This window comes from Manis javanica, chromosome 7 (genome assembly GCF_040802235.1).
Source record: "Manis javanica isolate MJ-LG chromosome 7, MJ_LKY, whole genome shotgun sequence".
In the NCBI taxonomy this organism is placed as follows: Eukaryota; Metazoa; Chordata; class Mammalia; order Pholidota; family Manidae; genus Manis; species Manis javanica.
Window position 1 is genome coordinate 32,338,178 of NC_133162.1, and position 26,777 is coordinate 32,364,954.

The following is a 26,777-nucleotide window of genomic DNA, read 5'->3' on the forward strand; positions in this document are numbered from 1 at the left end:
TCAAATGGTGTTTTTATTTTTAGTTTTTTTTGAGAAACCTCCATATTGCTTTCCACAATGGTTGTACCAATTTACATTCCCAACGTGGTAACTGTTTTGTAAATGGTAAAGATCTAACTGAAGAAAGGCAGAATGTACATCTCGGATGAAATTATCATAGTTTTTAAGAAGCAGCACACACAAACCACCAGGCTCTAAAATGAAGCTGTAATTGATGACTGAACATAGTACACTTGAAAGAAGTGCTGGCCCTGAGAGGTGGGGAGGGGTTTCAGATGGGGTGAAGATAGGCCCCAAATCTGGGTAATGGAGCTGGGAGGCTTTAAATGGGTTAGTGAAATCCAGCTTTGGACTGACAAGGAGTTGGAGTTTGGTATTTATGAAGTGATCTGAATACTGAGTTTGAAATTTTTTATTTGATAGATAGAAATTTAGCAAGAACAAAAATGTGATAAAGATGTGATTGCAGATGATATTTGAGGGAAATTATGCAAAAGTTTTCTGAAGTGTTTTGGAATACAGCGAGGATCAAGTTCAAGGGCCTGCTGGAGATCTGTTTTCTAGACTTAGCACTATGAGAGTGTGGATAATCATTATAGCCATGGAATTATGGGGAAGTTTGATGAGAAAAGGAGTCAAAATTACATGAAGATCATCTCTCTTTATGCATTCTCATGGATGTAGGAAGATAATCAGTTGGGCAGCTCTAAGGAAGCCAAAGGAGAAGGAGAACTAAAAAGAAAGAATAGATGAGATGTTGAGTGGCCTCTGGACTGGGTAAGAGGGTTCGGCAGTGGGCCCTAACCAGAGAGTAGGTTAGTAGGTTAGTAGGAAGCAGATGGTGGGGAGGGAGAGGTGCTACTTGGGAACATCTGGATGTTGGATTTAAATGGTGGTGGGTCAGGTGGGATAATTGTGTGGGAAGGAATAAAGGCACTTACACGGACGTTAGTGTGGGTGCAAATTTTCCACTGAAATGGGAGAGGCAACATTTGGAGAAGAGCTGCTTGGGGATGGCAGGACATTTCTTCTTCTGGTAGTTCTTTAACCAACTATTTTCTGTTATACTGGGTGAAAATAGAGATTGGTTGGTGGGCAGGATCTTGGACCAGAATGGGTAGAGTCTAAGGCCAGAAGGAGTGAAGTTCATAGAATTTTCTGTGGCATTTAGTCTGAACCACCAGTGTCATGTGGTCTGGATGAGGTGCAGAGATTTGGTCAAACATGGTTTAAGGAACTGTAGGAAGCAAATTTCTTCCAGTTTCTGCTTTCTCCTTTCCTAAGGAGGTCACAGAAAGTATAGCCACCTTTCCAGAAGAATTCACTTGCATGCAGCACTTTGTCTTTTGTGCACATGTCAAGGGGTGTCATGGGTGCTGTGAAGCCTCCTCATGACTCCAGATAAGGAGGGCTCCGAGCCCTCTGGTATCCGAATGTACTGGTGACTGTCTCCCCAATTCCATTCTGAAGTATAACCTAATTCTCCCAACTATTTGCAGAACCCAGTTTCCTGGGAGTAATTTGGGGCAAGCGCAGCCAGCTTGAGTCATCTTCCTTAAGTATGAGTTAATTTTTTCCTTAAGAGGTGGCCACTTTGCTGAGCAGTGTGCATTCTTTCAGAGTTCATTCTTCATAGTGAAAGCATTCATAGTAGTATTCCAGTGCTGGAGTTGGGAAGATGAATACTTCACTCTCCATTACTGAAGAATGAAATGAGTTCTAAATATTTTGGGAAGTGGTCTCAGATGACTGTGCAGTCTGAGAAGCATTCTAAAGAATTAGATTCAGGGGAGGGGAATTGCTATGACAAAAGATGCAGCTGAAAGAAATGTACTATCCAGGGAAACTGTGTCCAGAAAGGTGAGCCCAGGCTGAAAATGTCTGAGTAAGTATTTCACTAATTCATGAATAACTTTTCTATAAATTTCATCTTTAAAGGAATGCTGGTGAAATAGGACAGACTGAATGTACACATCTGTAACTCAATGACTACAAGGGAATTAAAAACAAGTACTGATCTTCAAAGAAAGTAGTTGGAGGACTTAGCAGGATTTGCCAATAAAAGATTTCAATCTGTTTGTGAGAGGCAAAAAATGCAGATGGAGGAACAGTAACTAATTTAGCAGAGTGAAGAAATTTACCATCTAAATGTCTGCAGAGGAGGTTTACCAGTGAGAAGGAAGTCAAATGACCTGCACAGAACCCTTGAGAGGCTTGGCATTTGGAAGTACCAGCTATCAAAGAAGCCAGGGCATACATGGAGCTCAGCAGTACAGCAGGGTGAAATTCTGCATTCATAGTTGTTGCCCCTCCCACGTTTCCACTGCCCTTTGTAGTCAGTGGTGCTGGTTCCCATATGAGATGGGATGTTTGCCAGAGTAGGCGTTCTCAGCCTCACTGCTGTTCATGTTTTAGATCAGTCTTTGTAACCTGGAGGCTGTTCTGTGCATAGTAGGATGTTTAGCAGCATTCCTGGCCTCTACCCACTAGATGTGGCACTCCCAAGTTGTAATGTTTAAGAATGTAAAAAAAAAAATTAAGATAAAAGATAATTAAGAGTTTGGAGTCAGAATGCTTTCAGAATGTACAGGAGCAACACTGGACACCAGCGAACAGTATAGCCATGTCTTTATAAAATTTGGGGAAAATAATTATCAAATTAAATTAGATAGCTTTGATCATAAATGTTGGTGCATTATACCTCCTGATCTGCACCCTGGTTTTTGAGTTACCGGGATAACTTGGAAACTATTCTACATCAGTTTACAGAACCTGCCTCATTCAGAGGCAGCATAGTGGTGGGCAAGAAATCAGACCTTGGGGCCAGTCTGTCAATTTAAATCCTAGCTCTGGGGCTTACTAACCCTGTGATATAGAGCATGTCTGTTAGTCTGGGGAACTCCATGTATTCATGTGTTAAGGATAATGAATTGCTACAGTACTTACTTCATTGGGGTTTTATGTGTGTAGAATGAATCAGTGTGTCAGCCTGAAGTCAGCTGGTTATAGATGTTAACCACCTCTCCAAATTACCTTCATAGCAACACCTAGATTGGTATTTGATTAAATGACTTAGTACTATTGCCTAGTCAAGTTAATATGATAGGCTCACAGTTCATCCCTTGTAAACTTGGCATACATACACATCTCCTGAAACCGTACTTAATCTCCAGATAAAGAAATGACAAAGTCACACTTCTGCCCAACAAGTTGCAACTATCCTGCTTACAAGGAAAATGAACTAACCCTCTACCAAGAAGATGCAAAGTTCTTGGGTAATGTTTACTCCTCTCCTTGATATCCTGTAACTTAAATATTGTGATGTAAAATTAACTATTATAACATATTATATGAGAACAGGTTAAGGAAATGAAGACAATAAAAATTATATATACATATATAAATCTGCATACTATATAAACATATTCATAGCAATATGTAGTTATTCATCTTAATATAGTCCTCATTTCTGCAACTGGTTACTTGACTGTAGCTAATATTCATTCATTCATTTATAATGTGGTAAGAACACTTAACATGAGATATAACCTCTTCAGTTTTTATGTGTACAATACAATATTGTTAACTGCAGGCACAATGTTGTACAGCAGATCTCTAGAAATTTTTATCTTGTATAACTGAAACTCTTCACCCTCTGAACAGCAACTTCCTATTTCCTCCTCCCCTAAGACCCTTGCAAAGACCATCTACTCTCTCTTTCTAGGAGTCTACGTTAGATACTTCACTGAAGTCGAATCATGCAGTATTTGTCCTTCTGTAACTGATTTATTTCACTTAGCAAGGGTAGGTAGCAAGGATCAGGCCAACTAAGGGTACCCTGGCAGCTGCGGGCGCCCTGGCCGTTGGCCTGCCCTCCTGTGGCTGCACATTCTTCCTCCAGCCACGTGTGCTGCCGTGAAGGTCAGAGATGGGGTGAGGTGGGGTGTGCTGGAGCAGCTAGCTGCAGGTGCACGGGATGACGCAGGCTAGTAAAGAAGACGGGGCCAATCTGGGCCCACAGGCAGCAGGACCCTGGCTGCCAGTGTGCTCTCTCCTGGCTGCACACCCTCCAGAGAGAAGAGAGGGAGAGGAGAGAATTATTTTAAAATCTGTTCTCCTTCCAGGACCAGAAATGTCCGGAGGCAATATATATTAGATTAGGGATTGGACAGCTAATAGCAGCATTGCTCTGAAGTCAAGTTTTTTGAATCTTTGAATCCCAGCTTGCTGAAGGTCTAAAGATTACAAAGGGACAAACTTTTCTGAACTCATTTTTATTTACCCATGGTAAAATTATTAACCCAGAAACAGTTTAATTTTAAACAAACTGTTTAATCCCAAAGGGAGACTTACAATATACTGATTACTCAACAGATGTTTGTGGAATGTAATTGAGTTGAAATACTTCCCAATGGAGAGTTCACAAGTTGGAAAACAGAGCTGGAATCTTTACCCTGATTTGAAATGAAAATTTGGGTAAATCCCTTCAGCTCTGATTCTCATTTTCCTCATCTATAAAATGGATAAAAAAAAATAATCTGTTTCATGGGTTGATTATGAATTTCTAGTAAGACATTCACAAAAGTACTTTACGAACTTCACAGAATTCTTCACAGAATTCTACAAATAAAAAGAATTATTCTTTTTGAATTAAGCTGTTTTTTTCCTCTCACCTTGAAACTTCTATTATAAATTTACTAGAACTTCTAGAACAGTTGTCCACATCACTTTATAGTTCTCATCATCACTACTTTGTGCTCTGTTCTTGGGGAAACTCTTGATTCCCAAGATCTTCCTGCTAATTAACTAGAACTGTCACTAAATCTGTTTTATTACCCAGCATATCTGTTTATTCAAAATATGTTTTTATAAGCATATTCTTAAGTACCAAGAACTTTTTTTTAAATGTGATAGCATCATCTTTAATTAAACTAAGCAAAAATGGCTGAACTCCAAGGAGAAATAGGGAAATCCATACTCGGAATGGGAAGTTTCAACATACTTTGTTCAGAAATGAAACAAAGACATTTTAAAAGAAAGTGAATAAGGATACAGAAAATTTGAATAACAGGAATAACATCCTAGTATATGTTTGTGTATAAAATCACTCAACTGGAAAGGGAGCCAAGATGGCGGTGTGAGTAGAGCAGCAGAAATCTCCTCCCAAAACCACATATATTTTTGAAAATACAACAAATACAACTCTTTCTGAAAGACCAGAAGACAGGACAACAGCCAGACTACATCCACACCTGTGAGAACCCAGTGCCTCGTGAAGGGGGTAAGATACAAGCCCCAGCCCGGTGGGACCCGAGCGCCCCTCACCCCAGCAACTGGTGGGAGGAGTCAGAGCGGGGAGGGAGAGGGAGCCCAGGACTGCTAAACACCCAGCCCTAGCCATCCACACCACAGTGCAGACAGTGCATGCGTGGGGTCCTGGATACTAGGGAAGCAGGACAGCAAGACCTGTGAGCAGGTCCCCGCAGCCGGCACCCCTGGGACAAAGAAAAGTGAGTGCTTTTTGAAAGTCTTAAAGGGACAGGGACCCCACAGCTGGACAGAAGCATCCCAGGACACTTAGCCCAGCAGCTGGGAATCCCGGGGAACTCTGGGCACTCTAACCCCCTGGGCAGCAGGGCAGCTTGGAGGCCCCTCACGGAAATAAACAGCCTCCCAGCCATTTCCACTCCAACACAGCCGCGTCATATCCGAGCAGCAGCCCGAGGCAGGCCACACCCACGGCAAATGCGGAGATAAACTCCATAGCGGCAGGGCAAGAATCAGAGGCCCTGTCTCTATGCACCTGCCCAACAAAAGCCACTAGAGGTCACTGTTCTGCAAGGAGAGGAAGGCCACAAACCAACAAGAAGGGACATTCTCCTAGCCATCACTTGCGCCAGCTCCGCAAACTATCTCTATCGCCATGAAAAGGCAGAAAAATTTGATACAGACCAAAATCACAACCCCTGAGAAGGAGATAAACCTAACCAGTATTCCTGTAAAATAATTCAAAATAAAAATCATAAACATGCTGACGGAGCTGCAGAGAAATATACAAGAGCTAAGGGATGACGTGTGGAGGGAGATTACAAAAGTGAAACAATCTCTGGAAGAATTTATAGGCAGAATGGATAAGATGCAAGAGGCCATTGATGGAATAGAAACCAGAGAACAGAAACGCATAGAAGCTGACACAGAGAGAGATAAAAGGATCTCCAGGAATGAAACAATATTAAGAGAACTGTGTGATCAATCCAAAAGGAATAATATCCACATTATAGGGATACCAGAAGACGAAGAAGAAGAGAGAAAAAGGGATAGACAGTGTCTTTGAAGAAATAATTGCTGAGAACTTCCCCAAACTGGGGGAGGAAATAGTTACTCAGACTATGGAACTACACAGAAATACCAACAGAAGGGACCCAAAGAGGACAACACCAAGACACATAATAATTAAAATGGCAAAGATCAAGGGCAAGGACAGAGTATTAAAGGCAGCCAGAGAGAGGAAAAAAGGTCACCTACAAAGGAAAACTCATCAGGCTATCATCAGACTTCTCAACAGAAACCTTACAGGCCAGAAGAGAATGGCATGATATATTTAATGCAATGAAGCAGAAGGACCTTGAACCAAGGATACTGTAACCAGCACGATTATCATTTAATATGAAGGAGGGATTAAACAATCCCAGACAAGCAAAAGTTGAGGGAATTTGCCTCCCACAAACCACCTCTACAGGGTATTTTAGAGGAACTGCTCTAGATGGGAACACTCCTAAAAAGAGCACAGAACAAAACGCCCAACATATGAAGAATGGAGGAGGAGGAATAAGAAGGGAGAGAAATAATCATCAGACTGTGTTTATACTAGCTCAATAAGCGAGTTAAGTTAGGCAGTAAGATACTAAAGAAGCTAACCTTGAACCTTTGATAACCATGATTCTAAAGCCTGCAATGGCAATAAGTACATATCTTTCAATAATCACCCTGAATGTAAATGGACTGAATGCACCAATTAAAAGACACAGAGTAATAGAATAGATAAAAAAGTAAGATCCATCTATATGCTGCTTACAAGAGACTCACCTCAAACCCAAAGATATACACAGATTAAAAGTCAAGGGATGGAAAAAGATATTTCATGCAAACAACAGGGAGAAAAAAGCAGGTGTTGCAATACTAGCATCAGACAAAATAGACTCCAAAACAAAGAAAGTAACAAGAGATAAAGAAGGCCACTACATAATGATAAAGTGCTCAGTCCAACAATAGGACATAACCATTATAAACATTATGCACCCAATACAGGAGCTCCAATATATGTGAAACAAATACTAACAGAATTAAAGGAGGAAATAGAATGCAATGCATTCATTATGGGAGACTTTAACACACCACTCACTCCAAAGGACAGATCCACCAGACAGAAAATAAGTAAGGACACAGAGGCACTGAACAACACACTAGAACAGAAAGACCTAATAGACATCTACAGAACTCTACATCCAAAAGCAACAGGATACACATTCTTCTCAAGTGCACATGGAACATTCTCCAGAATAGACCACATACTAGCTCACAAAAAGAGCCTCAGTAAATTCCAAAAGATTGAAATCCAACCAACCAACTTTTCAGACCACAAAGGTATAAAACTAGAAATAAATTGTAAAAAGAAAGCAAAAAGGCTCACAAACACATGGAGGCTTAACAACATGTTCCTAAATAATCAATGGATCAATGACCAAATTAAAATGGAGATCCAGCAATATATGGAAACAAATAACAACAATACAAAGCCCCAACTTCTGTGGGGCACAGCAGAAGCAGTCTTAAGAGGAAAGTATATAGCAATCCAGGCATATTTAAAGAAAGAAGAACAATCCCAAATGAAGAGTCTAATGTCACAATTATCGAAATTGGAAAAAGAAGAACAAATGAGGCCTAAAGTCAGCAGATGGAGGGACATAATAAAGATCAGAGAAGAAATAAATAAAATTGAGAAGAATAAAACAATAGAAAAAAATCAATGAAACCAAGAGCTTGTTCTTTGAGAAAATAAACAAAACAGATAAGCCTGTAGCCAGACTTATTAAGAGGAAAAGAGAGTCAACACACATCAACAGAATCAGAAACAAGAAAGGAAAAACCACGACGGACCCCACAGATATACAAAGAATTATTAGAGAATACTATGAAATATGCTAACAAGCTAGAAAACCTAGGAGAAATGGACAACTTCCTAGAAAAATACAACCTTCCAAGACTGACTGAGAAAGAAACAGAAAATCTAAACAGACCAATTACCAGCAACGAAATTGAAGCGGTAATCAAAAAACTACCCAAGAACAAAACCCCCGGGCCGATGGATTTACCTTGGAATTTTATCACACATACAGAGAAGACATAATACCCATTCTCCTTAAAGTTTTCCAAAAAATAGAAAAGGAGGGAATACTCCCAAACTCATTCTACAAAGCCAACATCACTCTAATACCAAAACCAGGAAAAGATCCCACCAAAAAAGAAAACCACAGACCAATATCCCTGATGAACATAGATGAAAAAATACTCAACAAACTATTAGCAAATCGAATTCAAAAACACATCAAGAGGATCATACACCATGACCAAGTGGGATTCATTTCAGGATGCAAGGATGGTACAACATTCGAAAATCCATCAACATCATCCACCACATCAACCACATATCATCTCCATAGATGCTGAAAAAGCATTCAACAAAATTCAACATCCATTCATGATAAAAACTCTCAACAAAATGGGTATAAAGGGCAAGTACCTCAACATAATAAAGGCCATATATGATAAACCCACAGCTACCATCATACTGAAGAACAAGAGGCTGAAAGCTTTTCCTCTGAGATCAGGAACAAGACAGGGATGCCCACTCTCCCCACTGTTATTCAACATAGTACTGGAGGTCCTAGCCACGGCAATGAGACAAAACAAAGAAATACAAGGAATCCAGATAGGTAAAGAAGAAGTCAAACTGTCACTATTTGCAGATGACATGATATTATACATAAAAAACCCTAAAGACTCCACTCCAAGACTACTAGAACTAATACTGGAATTCAGCAAAGTTGCAGGATACAAAATTAACACCCAGAAATCTCTGGCTTTCCTATACACTAACAATGAACTAATAGAAAGAGAAATCAGGAAAACAATTCAATTCACAAAAGCATCAAAAAGAATAAAATACCTAGGAATAAACCTAACCAAGGAAGTGAAAGACCTATACCCTGAAAACTATAAGACACTCTTAAGAGAAATTAAAGAGGTCACTAACAAATGGAAACTCATCCCATGCTCCTGGCTAGGAAGAATTAATATCGTCAAAATGGCCATCCTGCCCAAAGCAATATACAGATTTGATGCAATCCCTATCAAATTACCAACAGCATTCTTCAATGAACTGGAACAAATAGTTCAAAAATTCATATGGAACCGTCAAAGACCCCGAATAGCCAACGCAATCCTGAGAAGGAAGAATAAAGTGGGGGGAATCTCGCTCCCCAACTTCAAGCTGTACTACAAAGCCACAGTAATCAAGACAATTTGGTAGTGGCACAATAACAGAGCCACAGACCAGTGGAACAGAATAGAGACTCCAGACATTAACTCAAACATATATGGCCAATTAATATTTGATAAAGGAGCCATGGACATACAATGGGGAAATGAAAGTCTCTTGAACAGTTGGAGCTGGCAAAACTGGACAGCTACATGTAAGAGAATGAAACTGGATCACTGCCTAACCCCATACACAAAAGTAAACTCAAAATGGATCAAAGACCTGAATGTAAGTCATGAAACCATAAAACTCTTAGAAAAAAACATAGGCAAAAATCTCATGGACATAAACATGAGTGACTTCTTCATGAACATATCTCTCCAGGCAAGGGAAACAAAAGCAAAAATGAGCAAGTGGTACTATATCAAGCTAAAAAGCTTCTGTACAGCAAAGGACACCATCAATAGAACAAAAAGGTATCCTACAGTATGGGAGAACATATTAATAAATGACAGATCCGATAAAGGATTGACATCCAAAATATACAAAGAGCTCATACGCCTCAACAAACAAAAAGCAAATAATCCAATTAAAAAATGGGCAGAGGATCTGAACAGACACTTCTCTAAAGAAGAAATCCAGATGGCCAACAGGCACATGAAAAGATGCTCCACATCGCTAATCATCAGAGAAATGCAAATTAAAACCACAATGAGATATCACCTCACACCAGTAAGACATCAAAAAGACAAACAACAACAAATGTTGGCGAGGTTGTGGAGAAAGGGGAATCCTCCTACACTGCTGGTGGGAATGTAAATTAGTTCAACCATTGTGGAAAGCAGTATGGAGGTTCCTCAGAATGCTCAAAATAGAAATACCATTTGACCCAGGAATTCCACTTCTAGGAATTTACCCTAAGAATGCAGCACTCCAGTTTGAAAAAGACAGATGCACCCCTATGTTTATCGCTGCACTGTTTACAATAGCCAAGATATGGAAGCAACCTAAATGTCCATCAGTAGATGAATGGATAAAGAAGATGTGGTACATATACACAATGGAATATTATGCAGCCATAAGAAAAAAACAGATCCTACCATTCGCAACAACATGGATGGAGCTAGAGGGTATTATGCTCAGTGAAATAAGCCAAGCAGAGAAGGACAAGTACCAAATGACTTCACTCATATGTGGAGTATAAGAACAAAGGAAAACTGAAGGAACAAAACAGCAGCAGAATCACAGAATCCAAGAATGGACTAATAGTTACCAAAGGGAAAGGGACTGGGGAGGATGGGTGGGAAGGGAGGGACAAGGGCGGGGAAAAATAAAAGGGGCATTACAATTAGCATGTATAGTGCGTGGGGGGCATGGGGAGGGCTGTGCAACACAGAGAAGACAAGTAGTGATTTTACAGCATCTTACTACGCTGATGGACAGTGACTGTGAAGGGGTATGTGGGGGGGACTTGGTGAAGGGGGGAGCCTAGTAATCATAATGTTCATCATGTAATTGTAGATTAATGATACCAACAAACAAACAAACAAACAAACAAACAAGTAAATAAATAAAAAGACCCCCCCCCCCCGAAAATCACTCATCTGCAGAATACTAACCCTTTTAAAATGCTCATGGTTACTTTTACTAAAATTAAACATGTAACATGCTCTTTTTATATGGCTAAATTTATCTGATGATACTATATTTAACATTTTTTCTGTTTTCTCTAACGTCTTCAGGGGGTTGTATTCTGATTTTTAAGTTTGATATTTGTCATATTGTTGGATTTCCTCAAATATCATCTTGAGTCTTGAAGTTTTGTTCATGTGTGAGTTTCTGAACCTTTCAAATTTTTACAGGATTGAATGCTAGAGCACATTTCCTCAGCCAAGTGAGGGCAAGGCAGTGTAGCTGCAGTACAGGACCCTTATAGGAAATGGGTGTGCAGGGGGTAGGGGTGCGTGATCTGCAGCCAAAGAATTTTCCACAGTTGTGTTTGAGTAATTTTGTTCCTTGACGTGGTAGAGTCCTGTCTCCGCCCAGTGTCTGTGCGCCCTGCCTCCCCTCTGGGAATACGTGGTGTCAGGGCTCCTAACCTATAGAAAAGGGCTCTGTCGGGAGCCTTGGATTATATATGATCTGCTCTAAGACAAGACTAACTCTCTATATTCTTATTTTTCACCCTGCTGCCTTCTTTGTCTCTGATTCTGGCCTTTCCTGGGTCTTCTGGGAAAAGGAACTAAGAGAGTGCTTCTTTCTTTTGCTCATCTGATGAATTTTGACAAGAGACATTTGTTTTTCACTTGTCAAGAGCATGAATTTCCCTCTTTCATTTGTCAAGATCTTGAGTTCCAGCCCTTTGAAAATCTGATAACTTTCAATTTCACTATTAAAATATGGCTGTCTCTGCGGGTAAGATTCCTCAAGGGAGGAACAACCTAAGACAGGCACAGTCGCAGGGGGGCCATCAGGTGAGAAATTGGGGATCAACAGAGGTGAGGCTTAGAACCTCACCCCCCCTGTTTTGAGAGAAATCTTCTGCATCCGTGGATGTTTTGTTGCCCTTGTCTAGCTTGGATTAATACTTAGTCTATAGGCACACACCTGATCATCTACATTTGCCCTCTTACAGCACTAAATTATGTTTTCTACCTTTGTCTTGCATCTACCTACCACTTCAGCATTTTAGTAAAAAAAAAAAACAAGGGAGAAATGTGGGATTCACATATAAATCAAGTATAAAAATCAAACGAGTAATCATATCTGACCTGATTGTTTATCAGGTGATCAAAACCAAAAGTTCCTGTGATATGACTGCCCTTGCACTGTTCACCATGTAAGAACTTATTCACTATGTAAGAACTTGTTCACCATATAAGAACTTGTTCGTTATGCTTCAGAAGATAGGAGACTGTTGAGAATTAGGCTTGGGGTTGATTGATGATTGTGCATTGAGTCCCCTATACAGAATTTTATTGTTGTTAACAACCATTTGATCAATAAATATGAGAGATGCCCTCTCAAAAAAAAAAAAATAAATAAATAAATAAAATATGGCTGTCTCTGAAGAAGTAAGAGTTATTTTCTGGTTGACATTTCCACTGAAAACTTAATATTTATCAATACTAAGGTGATTGTTTCTGTTTTAATATTATCTATCAGTAGTCCAGCATGCACTGAAGATAAAACATTATTTTCCCAAAAACAAAGACTTAGTGCATGTTTGCTGATCAGCTAGTATTTAGTATTTATAGAATCCTTGGGTTCCAAGCTTTTAATTGCATTTATGCAAAGCACATCAATGAGTCTTTTCAGAGTCCTGGTCATTTGACCTTCTTGTGTGATTCCCCTTTTTCTACAGAATCAAAGCTGTGCCAAAAGGAAGCTGCCACCTGGCCCCACTCCTCTCCCAGTCACTGGAAATATACTACAGATAAATAGTAAGAACATCAAGAAATCCATAACCAAGGTGTACGTTTATTTTTTTTCCAGTTGTTTGCAGTGAGTAAATATAACATCCCTCTATCTAATTAAAATACGCTCGCAGACACCATGCTTTAAGGAAGTGGTTTTAAATGGAAGTGTCCATTGGACGCCCAGACATGATTTTTAAATGGTATCCCGCTGGAAGGCTGTCAGAAGGGCGAGATCTGTGGGAGATCGTTAAAATCGCCGAAGTAGGAATTCCCTGTCCATACCGTGATCAGGGCACCTTTTCCGTAATTATTCTTTGGTGAACTATATAATGGCAATAAAACTGCTTTCAATTTTAAAAAGTTTTGCTACTGATTTTACAGAGTCACAACACTAAAATCTAAAAGTACACATTGATTTAAAGTTAGGGACTAGCAAAAATTCAAGAACTTTCACAGTTCTATATTTGCTCAATGAATGAGTGAATAATTGCTCTGCTCCTAGCTATTTATATAGCAGTAGTTCCCTATATCTTGACAGAATTATCTGAAATCTCTTTTCCCGCAGAGAGCTAGTTACCAGAGCCTGGAAGCTCCTTCTTCCTGTGTTTTGGGCTCTGGATTTGCACTGGTACCCCAACTTATCCACTTCTTAAGTCAAAGCCTCGAGCAAGTTCTTAAAATGTCTCTGAGCTTCAATTTCCATTTAAAAAATATGAATAATATTTTGCATAGTTTCCTTGAGTATATCACATATTCAACAAGATATTGAATGGCTACTTTGTATTAGGCACTGTGTTAGATGCTGAGGATTTTCAGCGGTGAAGGGAAAAAAACGACCCTAGCATTATGGAACTTACCCTCTAGGGAGAAGGCACATATTATGAGATAAACATGCAAATAAGTGTATGGTTACAAACTATGTAACAGGGACACAGTAGAAAGAGGCCGTGTCGCTTGGAGGACTAGGGGTGGGAGGAGCAGCCAAAAAAGGGCTCTCTGAAGTCAGAAAGTTAGAGCTGAGATCTAAAGAATGGTTATGTGTTAACCAGATAAAAATGCAGAAAAAAGTTTGTTTTTTTCCTTTAATCTGGAGGAGGACTGTTGGAATCTCTGGAAGAGGACCAATTTGGTTACAGCCCAGAGATTAAGTAAAAGCATAATATGAGATGAAATTGGGGAGGTAAACAGGGGCCAGGGCATGCAGGTCTACAATGATTTTAAGAATATTGGTCATTAGCATAAGAGCAATGTGATCCCATTGATGTGCTTAAAGGACTGTCATGTTAATATTTGCCTTGTGAAAAGATCACTCTGGTTACTTTATGGAGACTGAATTGCAACGTAGCAGGACTCCAACACTGGATAAGTTGAAAGCATAAGTCCTGTATCATTTAGTATGCCAAATAAGCTGCCATCACAGAAGGACCCTCGTAATACAATGGTTTACAGAGGGCAGAAGTTTATTTCTCTCTTGCATAACGATAAGAGAGATGAGTGCTGGTGGGCTGCCTCTCTTCTATGCAGTCATTCAGAGAACCACTTTTCTCAGTCTTAACGGTCTACCATCCTGTGTCCCTAGACTATTGTTCTTATTTGCATGGTCACAGTGGAGCCATCTTCAGGCTGTCCTTTCAGCCCGTGGGTGGTGGAAAAAATAGAGGGTATACAATTACCATTTATGCAATAGTTCAGGGTTCGCACACATCATTTCTGGTAACATTGGTTCATGAAAACTTAATCACATGGCTGGCTACACACGTGGGAAGCTGGGCAGTATCGTGACTATGTTACCATGTCCTTATGTATCGTCAAAATTTAGCAGTCTCTGGCCCTAACAAGATGTGAGAATGAGGAATGGTTATTAGTCTATACATGGGGTAAGATGGAGAAATTTCCCTTAAATAGGAGGGGAAACACATCATTTATAGTAATTAGGAAAGAAGGAGAAATTTGGTACAATTATAGTTTTGGCAGAAAAAAATTCAAAATAATATGACTGAAGTCTGTCACATAGCAGGAGCTGAATAAAGGAGAGCTATTGAAGGTGATAATCACAGCAATAGTATTCATAATATAATGATAATGACCATTTAAATAATGTGATATCTTGTTAAATTACTGGTTCTAGAAGTTGAAATGTTTTATAATGGGTGAATGAATATTAAAAGTTCTCTTTGGTAAACTTAAAAAATATTTCCCCCACTTACCTACATTTTTAGTTTTGAAATCCTTACTATTCTTGCCCCTCCTGTCCCTTTTCCAGCGAGCAGAAGTTCATGGCCCTGTGTTCACTGTGGATTTCGACACAGAGCCCGCTGTGGTGCTGTGTGGACACGACGCAATGAAGGGAGCCCTGGCTGACCTGGCGGAGGCAGTTTCCTGGGGTGCAGTCATCCAGGGATCAGGGGTGCTCCAGTTTGGGGGGATGTGTCTGGGCTTGTAAGTTTCAAAGACTCCAACAAGGCTAAGGAATTGAGAAATTTTAAGTTATTTTAGAGGATTGTATGAAAACATCATAGTTCCAGCATTTTTCTATAAAGGATCATTAATTCATGTTTTAAGGTGTGAAGGTGACATAGTGTTTCTATGAAGCATCAAATGCAGAGGAAGCAAACATCTGACAACTGACATTCAGTGAATCTGTGACTGAGCCACATTCATTTAAAATTATGGCCAGTTCAGATAGTGGGAAAGAAAAGGAGAAGAGAGGAAAGTGACTAAATTATCCTAGTCACCAGATGTTTTTCTTTCCAGTCTGTCATGGTTGCCAAGAGACTATTTTAGGAAGCTAACCCAGTATGCATAGAACCAGCAGAGGTTTGGAATATTTCCTGTTGGGAGCCACACAAAGACAACAAGATGGCCACAGTTCATGAGGTTCCTGCTTCACTTCTTGGAGATTAGCTACGAGCCCGCGCGCGCCAACAAGGAAGCCCGCGCGCGCCAAGAGATACTCTTCTCCCCCTCCTTCCCCATTGTCATATACCAATCAGAATGTAACTCGCTGCGCCACCCCTGCTATGCAGCCAATCCCCTGCCTACAAGTATCCTATGGCCCACTCTGCCCCTGAACACTGGTGTATATCTACCCCCGTCTTACAATAAAATTTGAAGGCTTGATCAGAATACTGTCTTGCCTTCGCTCTTCTCTCGCCCCCATTTTCTTTCAGGTCGGATCCCCCTCGTCCCCACGAATAACTAAGTCCCGCTGGACGGGACAAGTGGCGCCCAACGTGGGGCCAGAGGCGCGGATCCTTCGCAGGCGGACCCCCGAGTAAGATATCGTCTGGCCAGACCCCTTCTTGATGAAACAATAGGAGACGCCTTTCGCCGCTCACGGAGGTCGTCGTCCCTGGTGAGTACCGGCCGCCTTATAAGAAAATGGGAACTAGATTAAGTAAAGAAGCGGTCTTCATAAGAGACCTAAAAAGTTCGCTTAGGGAGAGAGGAGTTCGAGTTAAAAAGAAAGACTTGGTAAAGTTTTTTATTTTTGTTGATGAAGTCTGTCCGTGGTTTATTGTTAATGGCCCCGAAATTCATCCTAAAAAATGGCAGAAAGTAGGTAGAGATTTAAATGATTATCTTATCAAAAACGGCCCTGACTCTGTTCCTGTTTCAGTATTTTCCTATTGGAGTCTTATCAGAGATATTGTTGAAAATACTGACCCTGATAAACGTCAACTCTTGTCAGTGGCAGAATATTGCCTCCGCCCCCTATCTCGGGCGGCCTCAAAATCGTCTCTTTCGAGTGATCCCCCTGCTCCAAAATCAGCTAAATCCCCCTCCCCTAGCCTGACACCATCTTTGCTCGGTGCCCTCCATGATACCCCTCCCAAATGTTGCATTTATCCGCCTCTCCCTCGAAATTCGGACTTTGTCGATACACAAAAGGTTTTTCCGGTCGTGACTAAGAGCCAAAATAGCGAACCTTTAGATCCGGGAGACGCGGCCGAACTAGAAGACGAGGCGGCCAGGTATCACAACCCAGATTGGCCCCTTGCCGCCCCGTCGCTTAACCCCCCTTCTTACACTCCCCCTATTCGGCCTCCCAATGTTTGCGCCCCGGCCTTTTTGCCCCCGTCGGCCCCTCCGCTACCCCCTCCGGCTCCCGGTCCTGTTAGCCCCCCTACCAGCACTGAAGACCTAATAGCACAGATAGTAGAACAAAGAATAATTTGCCATCTCCAAAAATTGGTAGTCTCCCAACCAGTTCGTCCCTCATTATCTTCGCAAAGGAGCCTCTCTAAGAAACCGCTTACAGCCACAAAACCTAAAAAACTGCTCTTTCCTGTTCTTACCCGGGCCTCCGCCCGCTCTGGCCCCACCTCCACAACACGTAGCCCGGAAGAGGGCGATCTTGAAAGCGATGGTGAAGACGCCCCTGCTGCTCAGGAATTAGAAAGTGAGGGGGAAGAGCAGGCTGAGCCAGAGCCGGCCGAACCTGCCGATGGCCCTAGAGAATTTCACAAAATCCATTTCAAAAGCTTAAAAGAGCTGAACGCAGCCGTTAAAGCTTATGGCCCCAATGCCCCTTTTACCCTTTCTGTTCTTGATTCGCTGTCTCGAGGAGGACATTTACTCCCAGGTGAATGGCTGCGTATAGTCCAGGCTGTGCTTACCCGTGGTCAGTTTTTAACTTGGAAGGCAGATTTTGCTGACCGCTGTCAGACCATCGCTGCTGCCAATGTAAAAGACCCTCATTCCCCAACAGCGTCCTGGACGTTTGATAAGCTTACGGGACAGGGCAGATATATCTCTGAAACCAGGCAGCAGCGCCTTCCCCTTGGTCTTTTATCTCAAGTGAAAGATGCCGCTTTGGGCGCTTGGATATCACTCCCTGCTTCCGGGACTGCTAACACTCCTCTAACTAAGATCACTCAAAGCTCGCAAGAAGACTATAGCGAATTTGTTAGCAGATTGTTAGAGGCCGCCGAAAGGACCCTTGGTTCCGCGGCTGCCAATGATAAGATTGTAAAACAGCTAGCCTATGAAAACGCCAATTCGGCATGTCGAGCCGTCCTCCGCGGTAAGACTCGAGACAAAACTCTTGATGAAATGCTGAGAATGTGTAGAGATGTCGATCCTTTTACATCCAAAGTCCAAGCCCTTTTAGCTGTAGGTGCCGCTGTTCAGACTCCCCCGGCTTCTTATCCTCCTTCCTTCCCCAGGGGCGCACCGCCTATGCGTAACTGCTTTAAATGTGGACAGCCAGGCCATTTCGCTCGCCAATGCCCTACCTCAGCTCCTCCTCCTAGAGTTGGGTCAGTCCCCGGTATTTGCCCTCGCTGCCATAAGGGGCGGCACTGGGCCAAAGAGTGCCGTAACAATCCAACAAATCCTTTTTATAGTACCACAAATCCTTTCACCCCCCCTTTTCAGGGAAACGGGCTGAGGGGCCAGCCCCGGGCCCCCCAGCCAATTCCATTTCAGCCGGCCTCGGGGAACAGCCTAGCTGTAGCACTCCCGCCCTCTATCGGGCCACACCCGGGAGTGCAGGACTTGACCTCTGTGCCTCCTCCTCAACAATATTAACGCCTGAAGAGGGAGTTACAATTATTTCCACAGGAATTTATGGCCCACCTCCCAAAGATACTTATTTTCTAATTTTAGGGCGAGCTTCCACCACAATAAACGGCCTTATTGTCCACCCTTCCTTAGTTGACAATGACTATACTGGAGAAATAAAAATTCTTGCTAGTGCTCCCCAGTGCCCTGTCAGCATTATGAAAGGTCAGCGCCTTGCGCAGGCACTCCCCCTCCCTTTAAGTACATCTCACCCTGCTATTCATAAGAAGCGAGGCTCCTCTACCCCAGGTTCTTCAGACTTATATTGGATCCAAGCTATTACTAAAGAACGCCCCACTCTTAAGCTTAAAATCCAAGGAAAAGTATTTGAAGGAATTTTAGATTCGGGGGCCGACTCTACGGTCATATCTCAGGCTTCATGGCCCTCCAGCTGGCCCTTACACGCTTCCTTGACCCATCTACAAGGAATTGGGCAGTCAAGAAACACCTTACAGAGCTCACAGTTACTAAACTGGGAAGATGAAGAAGGAAATACCGGATTCATTCAACCCTTCGTAGTTCCTGGGTTGCCAGTAAATCTTTGGGGAAGAGATATCCTTTCTCAAATGAAAGTCATCATGTGTAGCCCTAATGAAGTTGTAACACAGCAGATGCTCTCACAGGGTTACCTCCCTGGTCAGGGGTTGGGCAAACTAAAACAGGGAGATCCCAACCCGATACTGGCCACGCCTAAGATAGACCGCTCAGGTTTAGGGTTTGAAAAACATTTTTCGTAAGGGCCGTTGCTCCTCCTGCACTCCAGGCAGACAAGATTACTTGGAAAAGTGATGTTCCTGTCTGGATCGATCAATGGCCCCTTACCACTACAAAATTAAATGCAGCCATAGAGTTAGTGCAGGAACAGCTGGCTGCTGGACATATTGAACCTTCTACATCCCCTTGGAACACCCCAATCTTTGTAATTCAAAAGAAATCAGGCAAGTGGAGGCTCCTACAAGACCTCAGGGCGGTCAATAAGACCATGGTCCCTATGGGCGCATTACAACCGGGAATTCCCTCTCCAATAGCCATTCCTAAAGGGTATGTCAAATTAGTAATTGATCTAAAAGATTGCTTTTTCTCCATACCTTTGCATCCTGATGATTGCAAACGTTTTGCCTTTAGTATACCCATTACCAATTGTGTAGGGCCTTCTCCCCGGTTTCAGTGGAGAGTTCTCCCACAAGGAATGGCCAACAGCCCTACTCTTTGCCAAAAGTTTGTAGCCCAGACTATAGACCCCTTTAGGTTGCTCTTCCCCACTTTGTATATTATCCATTATATGGACGATATTCTTCTTGCCGGTCCTGACCAGCAACAGCTCTATGCGGCCAGTCAACAGCTAGTCACTGCCCTCCGAGATCGAGGACTACAAATTTCCCCAGAAAAGGTCCAGGTCCACCCCCCCCAACTATTTTTAGGCTTTGAATTATTTTCTAATAAAATCCTCACTCAAAAAATTCAGTTAAAGAGAAGCTCCTTAAACACTCTTAATGATTTTCAGCGTCTGCTAGGAGACATCAACTGGCTCAGGCCTTATTTAAAGCTGACCACCGGAGAGTTAAAGCCTTTGTTTGATGTCCTACGTGGAGACCCTGATCCTTCCTCCCCCCGCTCGCTCTCATCAGAAGCACAAAGGGCATTAACCATTGTAGAGCGGGCTATTTCTGAACAGACCATTAGCTACTTCTCTCCACATCTAAGTTTGTGGCTGCTCATTTTCCCTACCCCCTTCTCCCCTACAGGAGTCCTTTGGCAAAACCATCCACTATTTTGGGTTCATTTGCCAGCCTCCCCCCCTAGAGTCTTAGCTACCTATCCTCAATTAGTTGCTGCCCTCTTACGTTTAGGCCGAGAGGCAGCTCTCAAGTTGTTTGGGAGAGACCCTGAAGTTATAACCCTCCCATACAATACATCTCAATTACAATGGCTTATTCAACATGATGATGATTGGGCAATTAGCTGCACCTCCTTCCAGGGGACAATAGACAATCATTACCCTGCAGACAGATTAGTCCAGTTCCTTCAAAAGACCCCGGTTGTCTTTCCCAAAAGGACTAAAACCACGCCAATTGCTGGGGCCGTAATGGTGTTCTCTGATGGGTCCTCCTCCGGCATAGCCGCTTTCAGTATTAATGGGCAAGTTACTCGAATACAGACAGACCTCTCTTCTGCACAGCTTGTTGAACTAACTGCAATAATCAAGGTTTTTGAGCTTTTAATAGATGCCCCCTTTAACCTTTACACTGATAGTGCCTATGTAGCAACCTCTGTTCCCCTATTAGAGACAGTGCCTTACATACGTCCCTCTACAAATGCTTCCCCCCTATTCGCAAAATTGCAAAAATTAATTTTAAGCCGCGATGCCCCTTTTTTCATCGGGCACATACGCGCTCACACTGGCCTTCCAGGGCCGCTTGCCAAAGGCAATGACAGGGTTGATCTGGCGACTCAATTAGTAGCCTCTGTCACGCCAGACTCACCCTTGGCTGCAGCCCAACGGGCTCATGAACTACATCATCTCAATGCTCACACTCTTAGACTCAAATTTTCAATCACCCGAGAACAGGCCCGCCAAATAGTTCGACAATGTCAAGGATGTCTAACTCTCCTCCCAGAGCCTCATAACGGAATCAACCCCCGGGGGATAGTCCCAGGAGAGATATGGCAAATGGATGTCACTCATTACCCTCCCTTTGGTAAATTAAAATATATCCATGTGTCTATTGACACATGTAGTGGTTTCCTATGTGCATCCTTGCAAACGGGAGAGGCAACTAAAAATGTTATTACCCATGTTCTCTCATGCCTGGCATATCTACCACAACCTAAAATCTTAAAAACTGACAATGGGCCTGGATACGCCAGCTCTAGCTTTAAACAGTTCTGTGCGCAGTTAGATATTAAGCACGTAACAGGAATTCCCTATAATCCCCAAGGCCAAGGCATTGTTGAAAGAGCCCACTTAACCCTTAAAAACATGTTATTCAAACTTCAGTCGGGGGGAGAAGTACTCTATCCGAGAACAGGTAATGCAAAGACACTCCTAAATCATGCACTGTTTGTTCTCAATTTCCTTACTTATGACTCCGCGGGTAAAACCGCTGCTGATCGCCTTTGGCATCCCTCCACGGCAGATAATTATGCACAGGCTATGTGGAGAGATCCGATGACCAACACATGGCACGGGCCTGACCCTGTGCTCATATGGGGGAAAGGACATGCTTGTATATATGATGCTAAGGCACAAAATGCCCGATGGCTCCCAGATAGGCTCATTAAACTCCTAGACACAAATAGAGGCAAAAACAATAATAATTCCAGTCCAGGGCATATTAACCCCTGAGAAGCCTTCCCTTTCTGTTTATTTTCAGGAGGCAAAAATGAAGATATGTACACTATTGACCCTCGTCATGACCTTTCGCCCCGTTTGGACCCATCAGATTTCCAACTTCACCTGGACAGTCACCAATGAAGCAGGAGACGTCGTTTTCAGTTCTTCCACCTTAGCAAGTACCCCCCCATGGCCTGTTCTTGCCCCTGATCTCTGTGACTTGGCCGCTGGAGCTTCTACGGCCTGGGGGACCCCAGACATTTACTTTCCTTTTTCCACCTCCCCTGAGACCTACCCTGAGGGACAATCTACCACTTCTCCTGGGTGTAACAACACCCCTAGGAGAACCTACCTCAGAGAAACAGAATTTTATGTCTGCCCGGGAGCTCATAGAGATCGAGCCCTTAACTATAAATGTGGATATAGAGACTCCTATTTCTGTGACTCCTGGGGGTGTGAGACTACGGGAGATGCTAGTTGGAAGCCTAGCTCCACCTGGGATTATATAACTGTAAGTAGGGCTTGGAATCCCAAGCCTAACTCAACTGTTACCCCAGAATGTCAAAGCACCCAATCCACAAGAGGGCGATGTACACCGCTCTCCATTACCTTTACTGACAAGGGAAAAAGGGCCCCTATTGATGGATGGCTCAGGGGACATGAATGGGGGCTAAGGCTTTATGTTTCAGGAAAGGACCCTGGGCTCACTTTTAAAATCAAATTAATTCGATCCATTCCAAACGCCAACAAGCACGTTGTCCTTGGCCCTATTGCCCCTAAGGCAAGAGACCCAAGACCTTCTAACCCTTCTCCCCTGTCTACTAGTACTGTTTTCCAGGCCTTGCTCCCCCCGGTTTTACCCTCCACAGGCGAAATCCTTAAAGGCCTGGCTAATATGACTGCAAAATCCCTTAACTCCACTGGATATAGCGAGTGCTGGTTATGTTTCTCCCCCGTTCCCCCGTTTTACGAAGGGATAGCAGTTTTAGTAAACACCTCAGCAGACCTCATACTTACCAATGACTCCAGCAAGACTCGCTGGTCAGACCCCTCCCGTTTTTCAGAGACCTCTCCGGGTCTCACATTGACGCAGCTTTCGGGAATAGGCCTCTGTATACATAGCCCCCTCTTGCGTCTACCCCCTCAGCTAGTACCCATTTGTAACAGCTCCTTCTCACCCCCGCTGTCCTATGAATTCCTTGTCGCGCCCAACGGTACTTATTTTGCTTGTTCCTTTGGCATAACGCCCTCTGTTAACCCGCGCTTATTAATATCTAACAATGAATATTGTGTTTTAGTCATGCTCATGCCCAAGATTTTCATACATCCCACCGAAGACCTCCTTCCATATTACTCGGGCTCTACTCGCACTAAGCGTGAGCCAGTAACCGCCATTACCTTATCTGTATTATTAGGACTAGGAGCAGCTGGGGCTGGAACAGGCATTGCCTCCATAATTACTTCTAAACAACAATATTATGCTCTTAGTCAAGCTATTGATAAAGACATACAAAATCTGCAAGAGGGTTTAGACAGCCTGAAAGAATCTGTTGTCTCTCTCTCTGAGGTAGTGCTCCAAAATCGCCGAGGGTTAGACCTCCTTTTCCTGAAAGAAGGAGGCCTCTGCGCTGCTCTTAAAGAAGAATGTTGCTTCTATAAAGACAAAACAGGGTTAGTGCAAGATAGCATTGATAAAGTTAAGAAAAACCTAGAAGCCAGGCAAAAACAAAGAGAAAAGGATGAGGCCTGGTATAAAAACTGGACCTCTGCCACCCCTTGGTTAACTACTCTGATCCCCACCATCCTTGGACCCTTGGCAGGATTCTTCCTTTTAGTGTCTCTTGGCCCTTGGGCCTTAAGAAAACTGACAGTTTTTATTCGAGAGCAAGTTGACCAGCTCGTCAAGCCAGCGGTTGCTGTTCATTATCACAGACTTACGGCCTGTGATGAAGAGTCTTACACCGAGCCAACCAATGCTCCCGGTCTCCGGTTTTCAACTTTACAGGCGTCTCAACCATGGTACCATCGATTCTGGCACCGTACTTAATGTGGCCCATATGCTGGTCAGCCAGAGCCAGACATACCCCTAACTATGAGGGTATGGGCATCGAGATGAGTGCGAGACAAAGTACCGCAAGGGAGGGTTCTTCCTAGAACCTCTCTGGTCCTCCCTGAGAATACGCCTGGCTTGCATAGAGGTTGGTATCCATATGTACATAAAGCCTTGATATATTAAGGTCAATTTGGCTTTCAGCTCTGCCTCTCCTCCCTAAAAGATACCGAGAGCATTTGCAGAATGTTACCCTGCTGGAGGAGCCAGGCCTCTATTCCCTCACTCGATTAAGGCCCACCTTTCTAAAATAAATAGAAAGAGAGGAGATGTTGGGAGCCACACAAAGACAACAAGATGGCCACAGTTCATGAGGTTCCTGCTTCACTTCTTGGAGATTAGCTACGAGCCCGCGCGCGCCAACAAGGAAGCCCGCGCGCGCCAAGAGATACTCTTCTCCCCCTCCTTCCCCATTGTCATATACCAATCAGAATGTAACTCGCTGCGCCACCCCTGCTATGCAGCCAATCCCCTGCCTACAAGTATCCTATGGCCCACTCTGCCCCTGAACACTGGTGTATATCTACCCCCGTCTTACAATAAAATTTGAAGGCTTGATCAGAATACTGTCTTGCCTTCGCTCTTCTCTCGCCCCCATTTTCTTTCAGGTCGGATCCCCCTCGTCCCCACGAATAACTAAGTCCCGCTGGACGGGACAATTTCCAACCTTGCTTTCAATCTTCTATTCTTCTAAAATAGTGTAAAAATGTTTGAATCCAATAGAATATAAAGCATAAAGCACAGATATGCTCTGAAAAGAGGATCATGGAGAAACACATAGTAAGTATGGATTGGAATTGATATTAGAGTTTTTTTAATTAAGTACTTGAACTATTTTGCATTTCTTGTTGGAGCTGGCCTCCAACTGTTGAGTCCACTGGTGGGTCACTGGGTCCCTGCAAATAAAGATAAGGCCCGCATGGGGTCGTTTCCTCCTTTACATTGTTCTTTAAGGTCTTTCCAGATAAGTTTCCTATGAGCACTGTTTTTCCCCCTGAGTTTCCCTTGGCTCTGGAAGTCTGATATTGAACTTCCTTGGTGGGAAGAGCACGTTTCAAGTAAAAGATTTAACAAATAGAGGGAAATATTAAAATGAGAAGGGCTGTGGCTGTGTTCCGTATCTGAGGAATACATTTTCATGAGCTTCCTGCCAAAGCGTAAGTGCTCTTCCTCCTTCTCTTGAGAACGATTCTTTCTGCTGTTTCTCCTACATGTGCACTTATGGTGCACAAAAGTCAGCAATGAAAATGTGACCTGTGACTTGGACTCACCTTGATTTAGTCACTGAGTGATCATACAGCACACATTCTGTCTCTGTGATCTTCAGCATCCCTCTCTATAAAATGGGAGCAAAACACTTGGCTCACAGAGTTATTTTGAGGTTTAGAGGAGCTAATGGATGAAAAAAAGGTTAGAAAGATGTAAAACCAAGAGTCTTGATAGTAAGATACCAGGCGGGGTTAGAGAGGAGGCAGGAGAAGCAGGGCTCTGTGGGAATCCCTTAGGCTGGCACCAACATATTAAGCATCATTATCATTTCCTGAGGAAAAGACTCTCACCTAGAATTCATGACAATGGAGGTTATTCTTACACGTTTTTTTCTGATGATAGGAATTGTTTTCAGCAGAGGAGAAAAATGGAAGGAAGCCTGGCATTTCTCCCTCATGGCTTTGCAGAATACGGGGATGGAGGTGAAGAGTATAGGAGACAGAATTCAAGAGGAGCTGCGGGTCTGGTGGAAGCATTAAAAAAAACAACTCAGTGGTGTGTATTTCTTTATGTAATTCGCGGTAATAGTTTGGGTGGAATAAATGCTGTTACAAACGGACTACAGAGAGAGATGTTGGCTCAAGTACAGCAAAAGCTTTCTTTTTGCTCACATAACAGAACTAAGGGTGAAGTGGCTGGCGCAACAGCCTTTTCAGGCACAAGGTTGACAGGAGCTTTGGTAAATTTACCATGTGACTTCCAGTGTCACCCAGGATTCATCTCCACAGTGCAACGAAAATAGCGAACACCAAGGCAAAGAGCAATAGGGTTTTTGACAGGCTGGATACAGCAGTGGCCCACAAACTTCTTTCCCATTCCATGGGCCACCCCGCAATCACAGGGCCACACCTGACTCTAAGGAACCAGGAAGTGTGGCTATCTGTGTGCACGAAAAAATACGAGAACATGGATTTTGGTAATCAGCTAGTAGTTTGGGCAACAGTAAGTTGAAAACTGAAGTAACTTCTCTAGTAATTTTTTGAGAAATGTCACAAACATTTTGCAATATATGTATGTCAAGTTATTATGCTCTGCACCTTAAACTTGTACAGTGCTGTCTGTCAATTACATCTCAATAAAACAAAATCAAAAACAGCCCTGGTGGTTCAGTGGTATAATTCAGGCCAAGTCCTCACTGTGGACGGCTGCATTACAGCCCTCATGGAGGAGTGGCTGTGAAGGGAGGGGCCGCAGCAGCACAGACCCGCGCAGCGCATATATGTGTGTTTGCACATGTGGGACTGGGACGGGGTGGGAGAGAAAGGGGTGGGCAGGAGACTTGCAGGGAAGGAAGAAGAGCAGCATAAGACACATGAGTTTTTAAACCTCAAAACCTAAATATTTTCTAAGAACATTATTAACAATAATACTATATTCTAGTGGTGAGTTGCCATCATATTTTTAACTAATGTTAATTTATTGTCCAGATAGGTTGTTTCCCCCCACCTTTTTTGCTGCTTTTAATATAAAAGATGCAATTATTATAAAGATTTGAATGATTCTGATTTCTTCCTTAGAATAAATTTCTGGAAATGGCAGTAA

General features: G+C 42.8%; 1 protein-coding gene across 6 annotated transcripts; it reads left to right on the forward strand.

The window, feature by feature from the left end:
* Positions 1 to 469: 469 nt before the first annotated feature.
* LOC108409274 (cytochrome P450 2C21-like) lies at positions 470 to 26,777 on the forward strand. 6 transcript variants are annotated; one of them, XM_037015655.2, is made up of 4 exons: positions 470 to 1,860; positions 12,903 to 13,010; positions 15,221 to 15,341; positions 25,578 to 26,777. In XM_037015655.2, exons 1-4 carry the CDS (start codon positions 1,804 to 1,806, stop codon positions 25,712 to 25,714), a joined length of 423 nt encoding a protein of 140 aa, XP_036871550.2. In that variant the 5' UTR covers positions 470 to 1,803; the 3' UTR covers positions 25,715 to 26,777. The 6 variants fall into 6 exon arrangements, 1 of the variants encoding a protein (XP_036871550.2); XR_001856180.3 differs by having other exon boundaries at positions 785 to 1,885; positions 12,903 to 13,012; positions 15,221 to 15,396; positions 25,578 to 26,775; XR_001856181.3 differs by having other exon boundaries at positions 856 to 1,885; positions 12,903 to 12,981; positions 15,221 to 15,396; positions 25,578 to 26,774.